The 18,293-nt window shown below is 42.3% G+C and overlaps 1 protein-coding gene across 2 annotated transcripts in view; it reads left to right on the top strand.

Annotated features, from left to right (window-relative positions):
• Window positions 1-252: 252 nt before the first annotated feature.
• Window positions 253-18,293, top strand: part of SFSWAP (splicing factor SWAP) — a 209,272-nt gene continuing 191,231 nt past the window's right edge. The window contains exons 1-4 of one of the 2 annotated variants that reach the window (XM_068243456.1): window positions 436-520; window positions 12,214-12,349; window positions 12,780-12,949; window positions 13,401-13,535. In XM_068243456.1, coding sequence (XP_068099557.1) covers window positions 12,255-12,349; window positions 12,780-12,949; window positions 13,401-13,535 — 400 coding nt within the window. In that variant the 5' untranslated portion in view covers window positions 436-520; window positions 12,214-12,254. Of the gene's footprint in view, window positions 521-12,213; window positions 12,350-12,779; window positions 12,950-13,400; window positions 13,536-18,293 lie in introns of both variants that reach the window. The other variant, XM_068243455.1, reaches the window with a different exon arrangement.

Genomic DNA, 18,293 nt, shown 5'->3' with positions numbered 1-18,293 from the left:
TAGTTTACATTGCAAAGCTATGAAGGGAAAAAAATAATCATCAGTCGCCATATTGGGATTGGCGGAAATATAGCCTTCTGCTTCGGCACTTTCTTTTTAAAAGAAAAAAAAAATCCAAATTGCAATAACTAAAGCAGTTCGGTTTCTCGCGGTCGCCACATTGCGCTTTACGCCACTTTTAAGAAGGAATTTATTTTATAGGGCGGGAGAGAGTGGCAGCTGCAGCGTGTGGAATCTGCTGGGGAACCGGAAATAAGCGCGCCGCCATCTTGCACGGAGTGTGAAGGGGGACAGAGGCCCGAGGACGGAGATTTCTCGCCGCTGTAGAGCACTGCCGAGTTAGCGGGATGTACGTAGCGGCGCCGCGGAAGAAGAGCAGTGGGAAGCAGCCGGTGGTGGCGGATCTGCTAGTGTTCGGCTATGCCTGCAAGGTGTTCCGGGACGATGAGAAGGCGCTCTACCACGAGCAGGGCAGGCACCTCATCCCGTGGATGGGAGATCCACACATAATGATTGATAGGTCGGTCTGAAACTCATGCCAATTGCCTAACCTAACCCAATCTGTTGCTTCTATGTTTCCGTGACTGCTGTAACTCCTTCGCTGCTAGAAAGGCCTGCAGGGTTCCATCCTAGTTGCAGGTGACAGCTGTGTTAGCTGAGAGGACACCAGTACAGTCTCCACTCATTACAACAAAAACAAAACCATTAGTAAAACTGTCTTCATACCTACCAGCTAGTATTGTCATTTGTGGTGAGCTCTTCCTGTCCTGCTCCAATGTTGGGGTATTCTTCATTCACTTAATTCATAATGCAGCTCCATCCCCTGTCATTTGCTTAGATAGGGTACAATGGTTAATTTGCATATATTCAGCAGTGATGCACTGGGAGACATCTCAAGCTCACTCCAACCTGAATAATGCAAATTCTTTCTGTTTTAAGAAAGCAAACTTTTGTTTTGCTTAGATAGAGGGGAGCGTTAGTAGCATATGTCCCAGAGTCCACTGCAGTACACAACAGCGCTTTGCAATTTTAGGGAATAGTCAGAGATTCCAACAGTGTTAATTTAAGTAACTGGCAGTGATTTGGGTAATAGCCAGAGATTTCAAAAGTTCCAGTTGAAGTAACTGGCAGTGATTCCACTGAAGTGTTTGCAATTTCCTGAAGTTGCAAGCACGCAACATTTTTGGAGAGAAGGCCTTTGAAGGGATGCACAGGTATAATTGCAAGCTGTCAAAATGCTGTGGAAATCTATTTGCGGTAGAAATCACAAATGTTAGTGTTTGGAATTGGTCCCAGCTCTTAGGCTATTTTTTTTACTGGGGCAGAATGGCAACACAATGGAGGGGAAAAGTCACACTGCGAGTTAAGCATGTGGTGCAACGCATACAGTGCATACAAAGTATGCGTCACTGCAAATGTAGTTATATTGTCCAACATATTGCACCACAGTGTAAACGTAGCCTAAAGTTATGTACACACTTATGTAATAAATAACCATAGTTATACAGACCCAATGCATGGCAGCCAGTTTTGCTCATTGGGCAGACGGGAGAAGAACATCAATCTGCAATATTCATGTAGATATCCTACAATATCAGGTACTTAGCCGGGCTCATCCGGCAGGTGGCGACAAAACTCCACCAGAGTTACATCTTTCCCTACTATCCATGTCGGCCTGGAGGGGGAATAGTAATTAGCGCCACCTGCCGGATGCGCCCGGCTAACGGATAAGTACCCAATATCATATAGATAAATAAAAGAAGAGCCAACCATGCCTTCTCTAATAAAAGTTTTGTTTTATTAGTGTGTTCTCTTTCAGAATTTTCCTCTTATGCTCTGTCCAGTCACTGTGTGTCCTCACTAAGATATTTCCTCTTATGTCCTTTTGACTGCTAGTCACTGGAAGAGGAAGAATCCACGATAATGGAAAATCATTAAAGTGGATAAAAAAAAAATCCCCCAGTATGTGCTTTAAAGCATACCTGTGAGATCCACAGGACAATAAGTCACTTACTGCTTTAGAGGGAATTCTCTGCAGTCTTCCCGACCACTGATCCAACTTTAGGATTCTCAGAAGCTTGCAGCTGTGTTCATGTTTACGAGCGTGGCTGCACTGCCACTATCAACGAGCTTGGGGGGCTGGAATGGCGTAGTGGATGGGGGAAGCCTCAGGATTATCCAGAGCCTACCCTCTACTGAGGTTAAGTATCTTATTTGGACCCTTTTTTTTTTTTTTTTTTTTTTTCCCTTCAGGTCTCCTTTTAGTGACCCAGGGCTGGCTAAGTTCCTGGAGCCAGGTTGCCATAGCTGGTGCTTAACCTCCTTAGCGGTAACCTTGTTTTTTTTTAATCGGTGCATTACGCTTTAGCTAGCGGTGCGCTAGCTAACCTAATGCACAAAGTTGCTCCGGTCCCCTGCAATCGCCTCCGTTATACGTACCCACCAGCGTTCCCACGCCGGCGCAGCTGCCCAATCGACTCCAGGCTTCACGATGACTGCGATCCGGATTGCGGATGACTTCATCTCCAAAGCCAAAGCAACGCCGGAAGCCAATCGGGAAACTGCGCTCTTTGTGGGATCGTGGCGAGGTACGTATGATCGGCGGGCATGGGGGGGACCAGAGCAACTTTGGCCATTCGCTTAGCTAAAGAAATGCTAGCTAAAGCATTAACCTTCCTGGCGGTAGGCCCGAGCTGAGCTTGGGCTATGACGCGCAGGAGGATATCTCAGCCCCTGGTTTGGCGATTCGCCCCATTTAAAGTGCTGTACGCGCAGCTAGCACTTTGCTAGCCGCGCGCACAGCTTGATAGCCGCCGCTCTGCGGTGATCGCCCGCACGCAGCGGCGGAAAAGGCCCCCCGTCAGAGCCCTGTGCTGCCCGGACCAATAAGTTCCAGGCAGCGCTATGGGCCGGATCGGAGGTGTCTGACGTCAGGACGTCGGCTGACGTCCATGACGTCATCCCGATCGTCGCCATGGCGACAGGAAAAGCCAAACGGGAATGCGTTATATACGCGTTCCCCTGTTTGCTATTGATGCCGGCGATGATCGCACTAGACACATGCGCCCTCTAGTGGTGTTTCATGTAGCTACCACTCTGGTAGCTTTACATGAAACAAAAAAAAATAATGGATTTCTGCCTATTTGGCAGAATAAATGAACCACCAGGAAGGTTAAAAAAAAAATTGGGGGCAAAAAACCTCCCGGCGGACGCAGCCTCAGAAACTGCGTACCGCCAAGAGGGTTAAAGCACAACTGTAGTAAGAGGGATATGGAGGCTGCCATATTTATTTCCTTTTAAGCAATACCAGTTGCCTAGCTATCCTGCTGATTCTCTGTTTAGCCATACCACAGCTGAACTCTGGTCCCCTACCTTTCATGTTCTTACCTCTCCCTCTAGATTGTAAGCCTTTGGGCAGGGTCCTCCTCCTTTTTGTGTCCTACCTAATCATGCACCTCCATTACTGTGAACCCATGCTATGCATCTGAGTGAACCTAACGTGCCTAATCTCCATGCTCCCCTCCAGTGACTGACTAAGCATTACATTGTACTCATACTGTGCTGCATGATCTGTTCTTTCTTGTATTCAGGTATTGTCATTTTGCTGTATGTCACCCCTAAATATTGTCTGTAAGCTAAACTAATGTCCAGCGCTGCGTACTATATTACTATATTGGCGCTTTATAAATACAATAAATAAATACCCCCTGAACAAGCATGCAGCAGATCAGGTGTTTCTGATGTTATCGTCAGATCTGAAAGATTAGCTTCTTGCTTGTTTCTGACATTTAGGCGCTGCTGCATCCTAATAGACCAGCAGGACTGCAAGGCAACCGACATTGTATAAAAGGAAATAAATATGGCAGCCTCCATATATTTCTCACTTCAGTTGTCCTTAATGTTTAAGGGCTCTCTCTGTGACTGGCTTGTAAAATGTCTGCTTCTGGAATTGACAGATGACGCCTACATTTTTTGATACACTTTTTTTCTTCTTTATGGCTTGTCCGTTTATGACTTTTCAGGCCTGAAAGACCACTTGGACATGGCTATTATAATGCCTATAACAATTCAGCGCAGCTTGTCATTTACCATCAAAAAGTGTATTAATGTCTATCATAAAGTAAGTAGCATACCCAGAGTCAAAACCTGCCAAATCTATAGACTATCCATACTATTCAGACTATCCAGGCCAAACAGAACTTGGAGGGTTTCGCTTTATAGTAGATGAAATGTCCAGCTGTGATACCTCTGTCTTCCACAGCAAGATACTCATAATGTTTGGTATTATTCACTGAAAGATAATTATTACGGTCATTTCTGTAGTGTAGGTCTTGCATTAGTATAGAGACGTGAGATTTGGAATAATCTAGTCTTTCATGTATGTTTGCCTGCTGAGTACACATAGACCTGACGAATGATATACTGCGTGCCGCTCTGCACACGTACCCCAGCTAAAGACTCGCGTGTCTGCTACCACAGTCTCCTTTTTCTACATTGTGATCCCTGCCTAAACCGGGGGGTAAACTTATACTGCTTAATAAAAGCAAGTTTTCTCCATGGCTCTTCCCTATAGATCCCCATGTATGTGAGTGCTATTCTGCAAAGGGTGGCTAAGTGGAAGTGCTGTTGTGGCTTTGCCCCCTTGCACCACGTGACCTGTCTGTTTACCCCTTCTGCCCCTTGTACTTTCACATCCTCCACTTCCATGGGTGCTTTACCCTTGGGCAGAACAGAAATACCCCCAGCCTGGCAGCCTCCGATTGTGTGGCATGTAATGATTTTATTGTGCACACAACAGGGCGTTCAGGAAAAACATTTAAGCTGTGTGCCCCAGTGATCTCCCCAGAATTTTTTTTCCAGCCGGGCAGCATGAAAAAGTAGCTGGGTGGGGAGAGATGTGAGAATGCAGGCTTGTTGCTTCTGTGCACAACTCTGCTTACAGGAGGGTGAGCTGATAACAGCCGGGTGCTCAATAAAACTAGACAGGTTTGGCACCCGGCTAAAAGAGCCTGGGGAGGACACTGCCTCTATAGGAATGTAAGTAGTGGGAGACAGCGTAGAGTAAATGTAAGGCAGCCCAGATGCAACCTTTTACTGTGTACTGATAGAAGTTGGGAGAAGGAGGGTACTCATCAGCTTAGTTTAATTATTTATACTATTTTAGAGGTTATGTTATGGGACACAGCTATAAGAATAAGTGGCAAGTGGTTGAGTATGTGCCTTTCTATCAGTGAATGAATTACCAGTGAAGCTCTAGACACCAAAAGTCTTGCGTTGGGAAGGTTCGTTTTTAAGAATTGCAAGGCATAGGCATTGCATATATATTTAAAGTGAAATTTCACTCTTGTTGCTAAAAACAAAAGTTCCCTCAGGTCAGATCTATTAAGGGATTTTTCATACGTTACCGTATTTTAGATTTTTTTTTTTTTTTTTTTTTTAACCTGAAGCCTTTGCAGAGACAGCCACTGTACAGCTCAGCCTTCCTACAAGCAAATTGAGTATTTGATGTGTCAGGTTTGAACACTTGATCCTTTTTGAGAGTTGCAATGCAGTCCGTGGTGTCCACAGGCAGTGAAAGGGGAGCTCCTTAGGTGTTTCCTGCGGTACGTGTAAAATGGGCACCTTGTATCATAGAGATAGTAGACTATCTGTAAAATGACCAATATTCTATCACCTTAACCTAATTCTCACAAGACCTTCCCCCACCTACTCCTAACCTTAAAGGATAACTGTAGTAAGAAGGCTATGGAGGCTGCCATATTTGTTTCCTTTTAAACAATACCAGTTGCCTGGAAGCCCTGCTGATCTACAGAGCTGCAGTAGTGTCTGGCTAACGCCAAAAACAAGCACGCAGCTAATCTTGTCAGATCTGACCATGTCAGAAACACCTGATCTGCTGCATGCTTGTTCAGGGTCTATGGTTGAAAGTATTAGAGGCAGAGGATCAGCAGAATAGCCAGACAACTGGTATTGCTTAAACTGAAATAAATATTGCAGCCCCATGGCCCTCTTGTTACAGTTGTGCTTTAACCGTCCCTGTTAACGCCCCCCCTCCACCCAACCTTAACTGTCCTCGCCTCCACGCACCCCCTGCCTCACCCCCCACACCTAACCCTTTCTACCCTACGCTTAACTTCAACTGTCCCCACCTCTGCAAAACCTCCCCCATACATAACCTTAACCGCTCTCACCTATGGATTAAAAAAAAAAAAAAAAAGTAGGCTCAGCGCCTGACATTGGGCGCCCAAATTTTCCCAGCCTTGTTGATAACTACAATGGGCCCTTGTGGCGGTGGCACAACTTCCGCCACTAGTGGGTCCCCAAATTTCCTGCTTCTTACCCACTGTATTCCTTCACTATGTCCTGCAATGTTTGTGTTTTTGGCTATACTATATTTGAGCACCCACCTTGCGTTCGAATATAGTATAGCCAAGTACCTATTTCCACTACATTGCCGGAGCACCATTCCCTGAGGTATCCTAGCCAAACTCCGGAGCTAACACCCTTAATTATACACTTGGTGCCACTAGAGCTGCAAATAACATTGCAGTCTATGTGGCACCTGAATTCCCTGCTTTGGTTTTCTGGGCATTTGGTATTTTACATACTGCATTAAAACGCGTAGATTTGTCTTTGAGAATTGCGGTTTGAGCCCTTGAAGAGACACACAGCAGGTTGCAAACAGAAATGGGAAGATAATTCAAATATGAAATGACCTGTGTGCCAGTGATACTTGGCGTAGTAATAGTAAAACAAGTTGGGATTTCACTTTATAATGATAGGCATGGCTCAGTATTTCTGTAGCTTTCCAAATTGTGCACTGAGGGGTTTTGAAGCTTTTTTTTTTTTTTTTTTGTAGCAAATGTCACATTTATAGTCAGTATTTGTAGAAATGTTCAATGTTTTACTTTAAAGAGACACTGAAGCGAAAAAAAAATATTATGATTTGTATGTGTAGCACAGCTAAGAAATAAAACATTAAGATCAGATACATCAGTGTAATTGTTTCCAGTACAGGAAGAGTTGAGAAACTCCAGTTGTTATCTCTATGCAAACAAGCCATTAAGTTCTCCGACTAAGTTAGTTATGGAGAGGGCTATTATCTGACTTTTATTATCTCAACTGTTCCTGGACTATTTACTTTTCCTCTGCTAGAGGAGAGGTCATTACTTCACAGACTGCTCTGAAAGACTCATTTTGAATGCTGAGTGTTGTGTAATCTGCACATATTATAGAATGATGCAATGTTAGAAAAAACACTATATACCTGAAAATAAAAGTATGAGAATATTTTCTTTGCTGCTAATCTAGTAATTATTCATAGTACACAACCAAATCACTATATCATATTTTTTTTTTTTCGCTTCAGTGTCTCTTTAACTGATATCGTGTACAGCAGATGTTTTGATTTTGAAGTATAAGTAAGATGTCCTGTTCTGTTGTCATGCTGCTAAAGGGTTTTGAGTATGAGTGCATACAAATCTATCTAAAACACAGCTATCGGCCACAACATTCATACCACTGACATGTGAAGTGATTGACATTGATTACTCTGTTACAGTGGCATCTGTAAAGGGGTGGACTAGATCAGGCAGCAAATCACATCTTGAAACAGGAAAAATTGGCAAGCGTAAAGATGTGAGAAACTTGGACAAGGTCCAAATGGTGGTTATAAAAAGTTTAGGCTTCAGCTCTTCTGAGAAACAGAGAATTCAATATGGCAGAACATAAATGTATGTAAGGCTCTGTTCACACTGCACGGATCAAAAACTGATTAGTTTTCAGTTTCAAATAGATCCGTTAGTAACATGGGGCATCAGTTTTTCATTGTGTGTTCTATTACATTTCCCCATTGCCACCCGCTCAGTATACCTGCAACGCATCCGCTCAGTCCGGCCAACCTGGAATTATTGCAGTCAACCCAAACTAGCACACCATTTTTTGGAATGGACTAAACTAATCTATTATGAACGGACTGATGTGATTTGCATAGGATCTGTTCCGTTTTATTCTGCTTAGAAGAGACTGTACAAAAAAAAAAAAACACACCTGGGTCGTACTCTCCCCTGGATCCTATTGAGACTTCCCCTGTCCTCCTTCATCCCACAGTGGTCTCGCTCTGGCCCATAGAAAGCACAGCCGACGATATGTCAGGCTGTGCAATATTTACCTTTCCCTGTTCCAGCAGGGGCACTGTTGTGGCTCTCCGCTTGGAAATAGCTGATCTCAGTCGGGTCCGCTCTACTGTACAGGTGCAGGAGACTTGTGCCAGTGCTGTAGAGCGGACCTGCCTGGGATTGGCTATTTCCGCCTATTTTGGAGCCGAGAGCCGCTACTGCGCTTGAGCCGGGAAGGTAAATATTTACATCCTTCCTGTTCGGAGAGATCGATAGCTGCCACCGTGAAATGGAAGAGGACAGGGGAAGTCTCAATAGGATCCAGAGACCTCCCCCTTCCGAGGTGAGAACCCCCGGGGCATTTTTTTTGTTAATACAGATCTTTAACTGAATATCTCTTATGCATTTGAACCGAGCCTAAAACTTGCTCTAGAAGAGAAAGTGGAAGAAGTGATAGTAGTAACTGCAAATATTTTTTTTCAGAATAAATGAAAACAAACCTGCAGACTCCAAGTCTGCTTTGAAAGAAACATTTTAAAGTTGCACTAAATTAGACTGTTTCTACCACATGTTGTATCACATGCAGGACAGTAGTAACTTTTTTTGTGATTTGATTTTTCTCCTGTTGTTGTGACTGGTCTGTGTAGTCACTCTTCATCATTAGAATCTGTAGCTTCTACGGACTACTACGGAAATACGGACTATTTTATTTAGATTTTGCCAATGGTTTTCATATGCTATTACAGGGCAGGACAGATGTGGAATCCAAAACCAATGAGAAATTCTTAGGAAGCTGATACCTGGTTGCTGGAATTTTTCTGGCTTTGCAGTTTTATTTGTGTAGCAAACAGCATGTACTGTTCCCAGTAATTCCAGATCTGGACGGGGTTGTGGCAATTGAGATGTATGTAATATGTTTCGGAGCTATGCTGTGCGGCAGATAGTGTTTATTTTTGTAGAGTGGAATTTTTTTGATCAACTTCTAATGCAGTTTTCATTTTGTTTGGGTTACAAGAAGTAACCGCTTTGTACATAATACAGATCATAGTTGCCCGAATGGCTTTGTTCATGGCTTTGCATCACTGTTTGTCATCAATCTCCTTACAGGTGTATGGCTGTTCTTTTTCCTTATGTGGTGTTAGATGTGACTGTATACGATGCTTGTTTTGGCCTGGCTGTTTGGTTATCATAGTGTATAGTTGTAATTGCTTTTCATAAAGTCATTCTGTATTGTAAATTATGAACTGCAAGGTTTAAATTTCATTGGTGGCTCACACCATGATAAATCACACAGACCTATGTAAGGTTTTTATAGTCTGACTTGGTTATTGGAGTCATTACTTTGGAAGGCTACAGTCATACTTTACATGCTTCACACCATCTCTCCCGTATTGCACAGATTGTGCGCTGCTCTATAACCTTCTCAGTGCAAGGAAGCCTGGTGTCTTGAGCTTAGTTATGCATATTTGCGATGTTTCTATTTTGAACAGTTTATATAGGAGGAAGTTTTCGCCGATGGATTGATCCAATGCATCTCAAGAGCCTCCAGATTTTTTTGTTTGTTTGAAGATGAATAACTAAGCAAAACTTTTTTTTTTTCCATTGAAACTCGAATGGAAAATAAGACCTACGCATTTGAAGTATTGTATGGGTTGAAAAAAAAACTAAAAAGCCCCTTTTTCGCCGACAGTTAAACCTACATCTGAGCTATAATTTTACATGACCTTAAAGGACCACTATCGAGAAAAAATGTGTGTCCATGTTCCATAGTAAAATGCACCATATTTACCTACATCACTGTCACGTACAGTAGGGATCCACATATTTTTCCTTATTTTTAAAAGCACTTTCTGAATATTAGTTGCTCAGTTCAACCGCCAAATAGTGTGCAAGCTAGTAGCAAGGCTGGCCAGCATCTTTGTACAGATCCTTTCCAGGGAGTGCTTTTGTAAAGGATAAAGAAGATACTGAGATATCCCCATGAGGAGATGGACTAGTCCAAAGCCTGTCAGATTTGTCTGCATTTTACTACATACTGTGAATGACAGCAGCACATGAGAAAAGTTATTCATAGTGCATTTTATTTAGAGCTTTACTTATAATTATGTGTACACATATATTTTAAATGTAACCTTTTTTGGGAATAGTGGTCCTTTAATAATATTAACTCTTTCTTGGCTGTTTCTGATGCGCAGGCTAAAGCTTGGCACATACTGTATAAGCAGTGTGTGTAATTCAGAGAGATTTCTTTCAGTCCTTTTTTGAGGACTTGGAGATGTGCTTTTTTTTTTTTTTACATCTCTAGTTTTGTGGATCATTAATACTTTACAAGGACGGTTTCTTTCATTTGGAAACAATGTATTTGGAACCTTATTTTCCATTCGGATGGACTGTTTGAAAATAAACATCATTAAGCGTCAGCATCTGCTTAATGTGTTTATAAGTGTTCATAACAAGTTCTTTAACAGTATATAGCAGTTTTTCAATTAAAATTATACAGTTTGTAAGTTAAGGAGGTTTTTGCTTTAACAATTTTTTTTAAATTCCAGACTATTTGCTTGCTTATTGTGACTGCCAGTCAAACACTTCTTTTTGGATATGAGGGAAGAGTTTAAATATTTCAGTTTTCATTGCCGTTTATGCCTCTTCGGAGAGATTTTTTTCGTCACACCCTGGTCTCTTGCTCAGGCAATGAGCAGAATCTCCTTAGCAGGAATACATGGCAATGTAAAACAAACGTAGCCTCACTTGCCGTTGCCTATGCTACACTCAAAGCAAGGGTTTACTTGTGGTGATAATAAAGCTATTTGCCAAATTGATCTGGCTGGAAGATCTTTGGCAGGGCGGGTGTCGAGGACTTGATTATTGGCAGATGTGGTTATCGGCAGCCTCAGCTGACTTTAATGAAGCATTTATATGGGCCTTGAGCGGCGGGGAATCATCAGAACAAGCAGGCAATTTACATTGTTTAAAACATTCATGTCAAACTCTGACCCGTTGGCCAAATTTGCCCTACAAGTGGTTTCTCCACTTTTTATTATATGCCCACTCAAGATCACCAGAGATGCTATATGGGGGAGGCGGAAACCACTAGACACCAGGGAACTATATATGGGAGGGGCGTGTGTCACTAAACATCATGGAACTGTATAGTGGAGGGGGTCACTAGACACCATGGAACTGTATCGGAGAGGGAGAGGCACTAGACACCAGGAAACTTTATAAGGGAAGGAGGTGGTCAATAGACATTAAAGTTAGCCTGCGACTTGATCTTATTATTCTATTTCGGCTCACTTTGTATTTGAGTTGAAACCCCAGGTTAAAAAGGAAATACATTTCAGCCTCCATATTATTAATCCTTCAGGTGTGTGTTAACCGGTGCTCTCATTGATCTCCTCTACCATTAAGCCTTGCCATTGCACACGTTAGATGGATTTCGTCCGAGGTGGTCTGTTGGGGCCACCTCTGCTATGTATCTAGTGTGTATACGAGAGATCTGGAGTGTATCCTCTTGGCCAAGGGCTTGGTTATCCTCCTTACCCCTCCCATTCTTTCATGTGCCATGCATCGTTCTGTCTCCCTGCTCCGTAGCAACATTACGCATTGCTAACCTTTTGGCTAGCGATGCATCTGTACATAACCTGGCCCTAAATTGTTCCTTTAAGGGATCAAGTCCCTTTGGAGGACAGTACTTGAGTGTATATACCATTCTGCCTTTTTTATTTCATATTTTGACTCCACCTACTGTGATTCTGTTAGCTCTGAAATTGTATATGCCATAGTCTATTTATGCATATTGGAATAGCCAGTAATGTCTGTGCATTCTTATGCTGCTCAAACATAATAAAATATCTATCTATCTATCTATCTATCTATCTATCTATCTATCTATCTATCTAGTTTTTATTCACAAAGCTTTCAGCAGTCAGTCACTTTTTGCTGGTGTCAGAGCAAATAGTCTGTTCTACCATCTGAATCCCAATTTATTTTATTTTTTTTGATCTCTCCACAAAACCTCCTTAAACTACATTTGTATGTTTCTGTTTCCATGTATGTGTGTGTCTCTCTACTACATAACCAGAACTTATTTCTTCAGCCATTTGGCTAAGGGTCGAGCCTAGCCATGCTTTTACCACCATGGGATCCACTCTTCTGTGGCGAAGATTTCTGCTGAGGATGTGGACTAGCAGAAAGAAGCAAGGAAATTTCCAGCGTTTGGGTCTTACGGATAGGTATTTATGTGTTCGGGTTCGTGTGAATGTAAATTAGAAGTTTCCAGACACCCCCAAATGCACCAGCATAAATCAAAATACTCATTTAAGTAAGTGGTTTTAAGATATACGGTAAGAGTTTGTAGTGATCTGCCAGAAGATGTTTGGCATTAGAATTTACTACTTGCAGTTACGTGGAAAAAATGGTAAACATTACAAAGCGGGTAGGGATTCTAATATTTCAGCAATGTAATCTGTGTACAATGCAGCATGCCTACACAAAGCTAGCATAAATCAGAGAGACTCTTTATTTTAGAGAAGTGCAGAATGTTAAAGTGGGTCTTAGTTGCTGGCAGGATAGCTTAGAGAACCAAGTTCATAGAAAAAGAAGAAAAAAAAACAAAACTGAAGTTTGCAGTACTCTGGTCTTACCGTTTTATTCATGTTGCAGGTATGATGGGCGTGGTCATTTACATGACCTTTCTGACTATGATGCAGAGCACAACTCTTGGAACAGAAACTATAATTTATCGGAAGAAGAAGCCCGTATAGAGGCATTGTGTGATGAAGAGAGATATTTAGCATTGCATACGGACGTGCTGGAAGAGGAAGCCAGGCAAGGTAAATGGGCAGTTTCAACGCAATTCCTACACCTAACCTTTCCCTTATATGGAGGGAAATTCAAACCAAGGATGTATAAAGCTTTGTTTGTGTTATACTTTTTTTTTTTTTTCTGGTATTATCCATTTGACAGCACCCATTGGAGTGGAAAGCTGCTGTTTGAATGTGGACCACAGGATAGTTTTACTTGTAGAGGCTCAGGCGTTATCCAGCTTTTCAGTGCACTGGAGTTTACGCTTTTAATATAAATTTAAAAAAAATATGGAGGCAGATTTTCAGAATGCTGAACTCTTGTCATGCAGGCACCCTCCCTGATCCTGACCAAATCGCCAGTTTTATTTGCGGTCTATAATGCATTTTTATGGCAGGACTCTGTTGGTGGGATTATTGTATATGTATGATCGTTATTTCAGTTTGAGATATTAAATATCTTTTTGTGTTTTCCTTCAAGAGGAAGAATATAAGAGGCTAAGTGAAGCCCTAGCGGAAGATGGAACATATAACACTGTGGGTTTTCAATATCAAAGTGATTACTATGATCCTTCACAACCCACAGAAGAGGAGGAGCCTCAGAAGGAAGACAAAGGTATGCTTCTGAACGGATTTGTTAGTGTTTGCTAATGTCATGTGCTTATTAATAAGTCCCAGGTTCCTGATGCTGCATTTTCTTTCGAGGCAGTCTGCGGGGGCCACCTCTGTGAAGTATCTAGTGTGTGTATGAGAGATCAGGCGTGGATCATTTGATAGTTAACTGAAAATTATTTTATTTTTTTAGAAAAATGCCTTATTTTTGAGCGTTAATGCAAATCTTTCAGACAGTACAGTTTTCCAATAGAAGTGAAGGGGTGAAATCAAAATGCTCGTTTTAGCAATATGTTAATAAAACCTTCTATAGCTCTGATCAGTGCATAGACTCGATTTGTAAGCAGGTAGAGAAATTGATGTAAACCTTTTGAGTACAAAAGAAAAGGTAATGGATTGGCTAAATTGTGCTGGCTAATTAATAAGACTTGAGCTCGCTAATAATAAGAATTCAGCATTTTTGTGAGTTACAAGCATGCATTTGACTAACAATTGTGCTATAAATGTCGCTGAAGTGACTTTTAGATATGTTTTTGCATAACCTGCTCTGTGGATCGAAATAAATGTTTTACCAGTGGTGACATTGATATGCTTCTCTACATCCCTGGACTGGATACTTCCACAAATTGCCTGTTAAGTGGCATTTACAGCTCTCACCTGAGTCACATCGGATCAAAATGTGGGTCATACAGTTTAATAAACTGATAAAACCATTTTAAAAAGAATCCAGCTCAAACTTGCTGGATTCCACAGGCTCTCCACTTCTCTTCAGTGTCCTCTAGGTGCCCATTTACAGTGCTATCTTTACTGTGAGCAATGATATTTTCAATCATTTAGATTATTTGGATTGGTATAGAAAAAAAAAAATCTGTTCGAAAATATGAATGTCCACTAATAATTGTACCATTAATGGGTACCTTTAGAAAATCGGGACCCTTCTGTCTTGAATACCATAAATTGCAATCACCGATTTGAAAATGTTCATTTTTGTTTCTCCTGTCACAGAACTAGGACAGTATTTCTTTCTGTGTGGTTGAAATTAAACATCCAGTTCAGTTTTAGGTTGTATCCTAGAATTTTGATGGATACTTTTCTGTCCTGTCTTCTGACTGTCCCTGTATCCTGCCTAAATATCCAGAGATGGCCAGTTTACATGGATGTTCCCCATGCATTTGCTCGTCTGAAATCTTCACATGCTTCTGTTTTGCGAGTACTGTATATAACACAACAGAGTTTTTGAACACATATCTGAGCATCTAAATGCAGCATGCCACATTGAGGCCATTGAATAATCCGTTATAAACGGCATTCGATGATTACACTAAAACATAACACTAAGGCCCCATTTACACTGCACGGGTTCCCAGCGCTTTTTGGGAACGCGTGCAGGAGGCAGACGCGCACGACATCAGACAGTGCATCGACTGCACTGTCTGATGTTCACACTGCATGCGTTCTGGACCAGTGCGGTCCGGGAGTGCATGCTGCGCGCATTTTTTCCCAAAACGCAGGGCTGACCCATTCACTTCAGTGAATGGGATCAGCCACGCAACACATACAAACGCGGATGGCGTGCGTTCGTATGCGTTGCGTTCCGACCGCACGGCCGTCCGTGTTTGCTAATGTGAATGTGGCCTTTTTGGATTATATATAAATTGGAATCTATCTCCAATTACTCATAGTCCCACTACCCTGCATATTGTATACTATATTTCCCCACTTGCTGGATTGATAGTTCAGTTGGGCTGGGTTGTGTCATGATTTCTACTTGTTGCTTTTGCAGGTTTATCATCTGCACCCCCTATAGCCTAGTATGCTGCAGAATATATTGCCGCTATACAGATAAATTATATTAATATTTAAAAACCAAGATCAATGCCAGACATCACACACCATAAACCCATGTGTGCAACTACCTGGGGAACCCTGCCTCTTTTCATCTCGGGTCTTAAACCGGAGTTTCGTTCATGTACAAAGAATATTCCCCTCTACGACTGACCTGTTTGAAAGTTCATGCCTTGTTACATGGTTATATATGCCTCCATGCTTTGCAACATTCCAGTTGTAAGATGCTGCATGGTCTGCAATTTGAATTGGTTTGATACTGTTGTGTAATACTTGTTGTGGCTAAAATTGGGATGAGGATAAATGGAGAAAGTTATATGTAGATGGAGCAAGCCCCGTTTTGAATTCTTGCTATCAAAAAAGTGAGGGCATCAGAATAGCTGTGCATGTGGTATGTTTGTGTTGATGATGTCCAAAATCTGGCATTGATCCTGTGTTCTGAATATTGCTAGGTAGTTTTTCCATGTTTATAGATAACCCGGTAGGATCTATGCCTTTTGTTATGCAAGTTACTTGGTAGACATTCACTCTAAATGGGTTTTAATCTTGACAAATTATTGCTTTTATTAGAGTAAGGCTCTGTTCCCACTTGTGCAGAAAACTCACCTGTTTGGTACGGTTTCTGCACCTCCACAAAATACAGGAAGGGATTCTAGTGTGAAAAATAGCAGGGCTGTGGATTTGGAGTCGGGGCAATTTTGGGCACCCGGAGTTGGAGTCGGAGCCATAGATTTCATAAACGTCAGAGTCGGTAGTCAGTTGGATGATTTTTATACAAAATCCACCGCCCTGTTAAGTATTAGACTAAGGAGTCGGAGTCTGGGCCATTTTGGGTACCCAGAGTCGTGGTTTCATAAACTGAGCCGTCGGAATTGGAGTCGGAAGATTTTTGTACCGACTCCACAGCCCTGAAAAATAGGATCCACTTCAACAACCAAAAAAAAAATTGTGTTCCGTTGTCCCAAATCGGCAGAGAGTCCCAACCTGCCACATTTTTAAGTAACTGGCTGCAAAATGCCTGTTGTATATGTGCAATGAAAACCTCTGAGAACAACCGTGTCCTTTCTCACTAGGCTGATCGCTGCATCCTCTTTTCCTGGCACCACGTAAATACACGCATGTCCCAAGGTTCCACCACTGCTGACTCTTACACTCTGTCCTGAAGCCGATGAACAGACTGTAGGGCGGCAGTAGCAATGGAGCTTGAACCGGCCCGCGGCACGCCTGCGTATACGGTTCCTGACTGCGGGTTTGACCAGATTAAGCGGGGAACAGCCTTATTTAAGCTACAAACAAGGCTGGAACCCCTCAAACACTTCCCACTGCCACCACTAGCATTGCTAGACACGTCCCCTCAGCTGTCGAGGGCTAAACACGCAATCTGCGTTTTCGTATTTGGGTCAGCTTTGCGCTTAGGCCGAATACGAGAACGCCACGCACCCACACACACAGTACAGTTGTACAGTAACACAGCACAATCAGACAATGATTTGTAATGCAAGTTACACTGTCGTGCAGCAAAACCACTAACAGTCGTTCCGAACGATACTGTTAGACTTCCCACTCGGCTGTCGAGCGCAGAAGTGCCCCATACACACAATTCAATTACAATTTCATATGGTAGTGTTGCTCAAACATACAATTAGGCACGGACTTATACACAGCTACACTGCAGTCTCCTCTAGGCTGTGAGTGTTAGTTTAGTACGGCAGAAGTCAAGCTTATTAAATAATAATTTAATATTCCAGAAAAACATGGAACAATGCAGAACAGAATATATACAAAAGATTAAAAAAACAAAGTAAAGAAAGTTAAAAAATTAAGAGTTACAAAGATACACACACGGATATTTGCGTAAAAATAAACGGGGGGGAAAAAAACGTTACCAGCTTAGAACGTTGTTTAACGGGAGGACGCCGTTTCGACCAGAAGTCGCGATCATCTCTAGCTACAGCGCTACCTCCAAGAGAAGACACTTACTAGGTATCTGCCTCTGCTTTTTATACTCTGAAATGTCCCCTGGGGCATTTAATGTCCAGCTCCCAGGAACTAATGCAGTTTCCCCGTTTGTGACATCACCAAACGCTTGTCCTAATCTTTCCTGTGATATGCAAGCTTCAAAGGGTTCCTGTCTTAGCTTCTTAAAGGTTTCAGAATTCAATAGGTAAGATTGTATCCTACCAGACATCAAAAGGCTTCCTCCACATTATTTCCTTGGTTAAAGTGTATTTTAGCACATACATGAAAAGATTGCATCCTGGTTACAGGTAGCAGTTTGCCTGTAATTGCCTGTAGGCAGACGCAGACAATCACACCTGGGGCAGCAGATCAAAGTGACTGCTAGTGGCCTAATGAGCCGCTTCCTTGCCTATTGAAGGTGACTGGTAACGAGGTTCCCTTTTGTCTGTCTATTGACACCCACACACAATCACATTAACTGTCCATGAAGCTAGCTGCCAATATCTTCAAGCCATACTGGCTGACATCCACCTCTGAAAGATATACAGCAGACATAAAAATGATAGAATATGTTTCTGTACTCCCTAATATCATCAGCACCTCAATATATCTCCACAGAGCTCACCATTGGTTTACAATAGATCAATTTCCTTAGCAACAGTGAGGAGTCTCATTGGTTTATGGTGAACCAATGAAAATCGCCCTTGTCGTAAGGGAGAATGAATCTATTGTAAACCAATGGGGAGCCCCATGCTCCTGCTGGCCTCTGGTCTGTGCAGCTTTGGGACTGAGCGCAGGAATCCGCAGTGGCCAGGGGTACATGTGAGCATTTGCGTGGTAGCGAGTGAAGCAGACAGAGCAGCTGCAAAAGGACAGACGACACTGTGCAGTCTGTGTAGATGCTGTTTACTGTGCCGTCTTGCGTCCATTCCAAGTGAGAACCTAATATTTTAACAGA

The sequence above is a fragment of the Hyperolius riggenbachi genome, chromosome 1 (genome assembly GCF_040937935.1).
Source record: "Hyperolius riggenbachi isolate aHypRig1 chromosome 1, aHypRig1.pri, whole genome shotgun sequence".
Lineage (NCBI taxonomy): Eukaryota > Metazoa > Chordata > Amphibia > Anura > Hyperoliidae > Hyperolius > Hyperolius riggenbachi.
The sequence above is the reverse complement of the archived record's forward strand: the minus strand, read 5'-3'. Positions and strand labels throughout refer to the sequence as shown.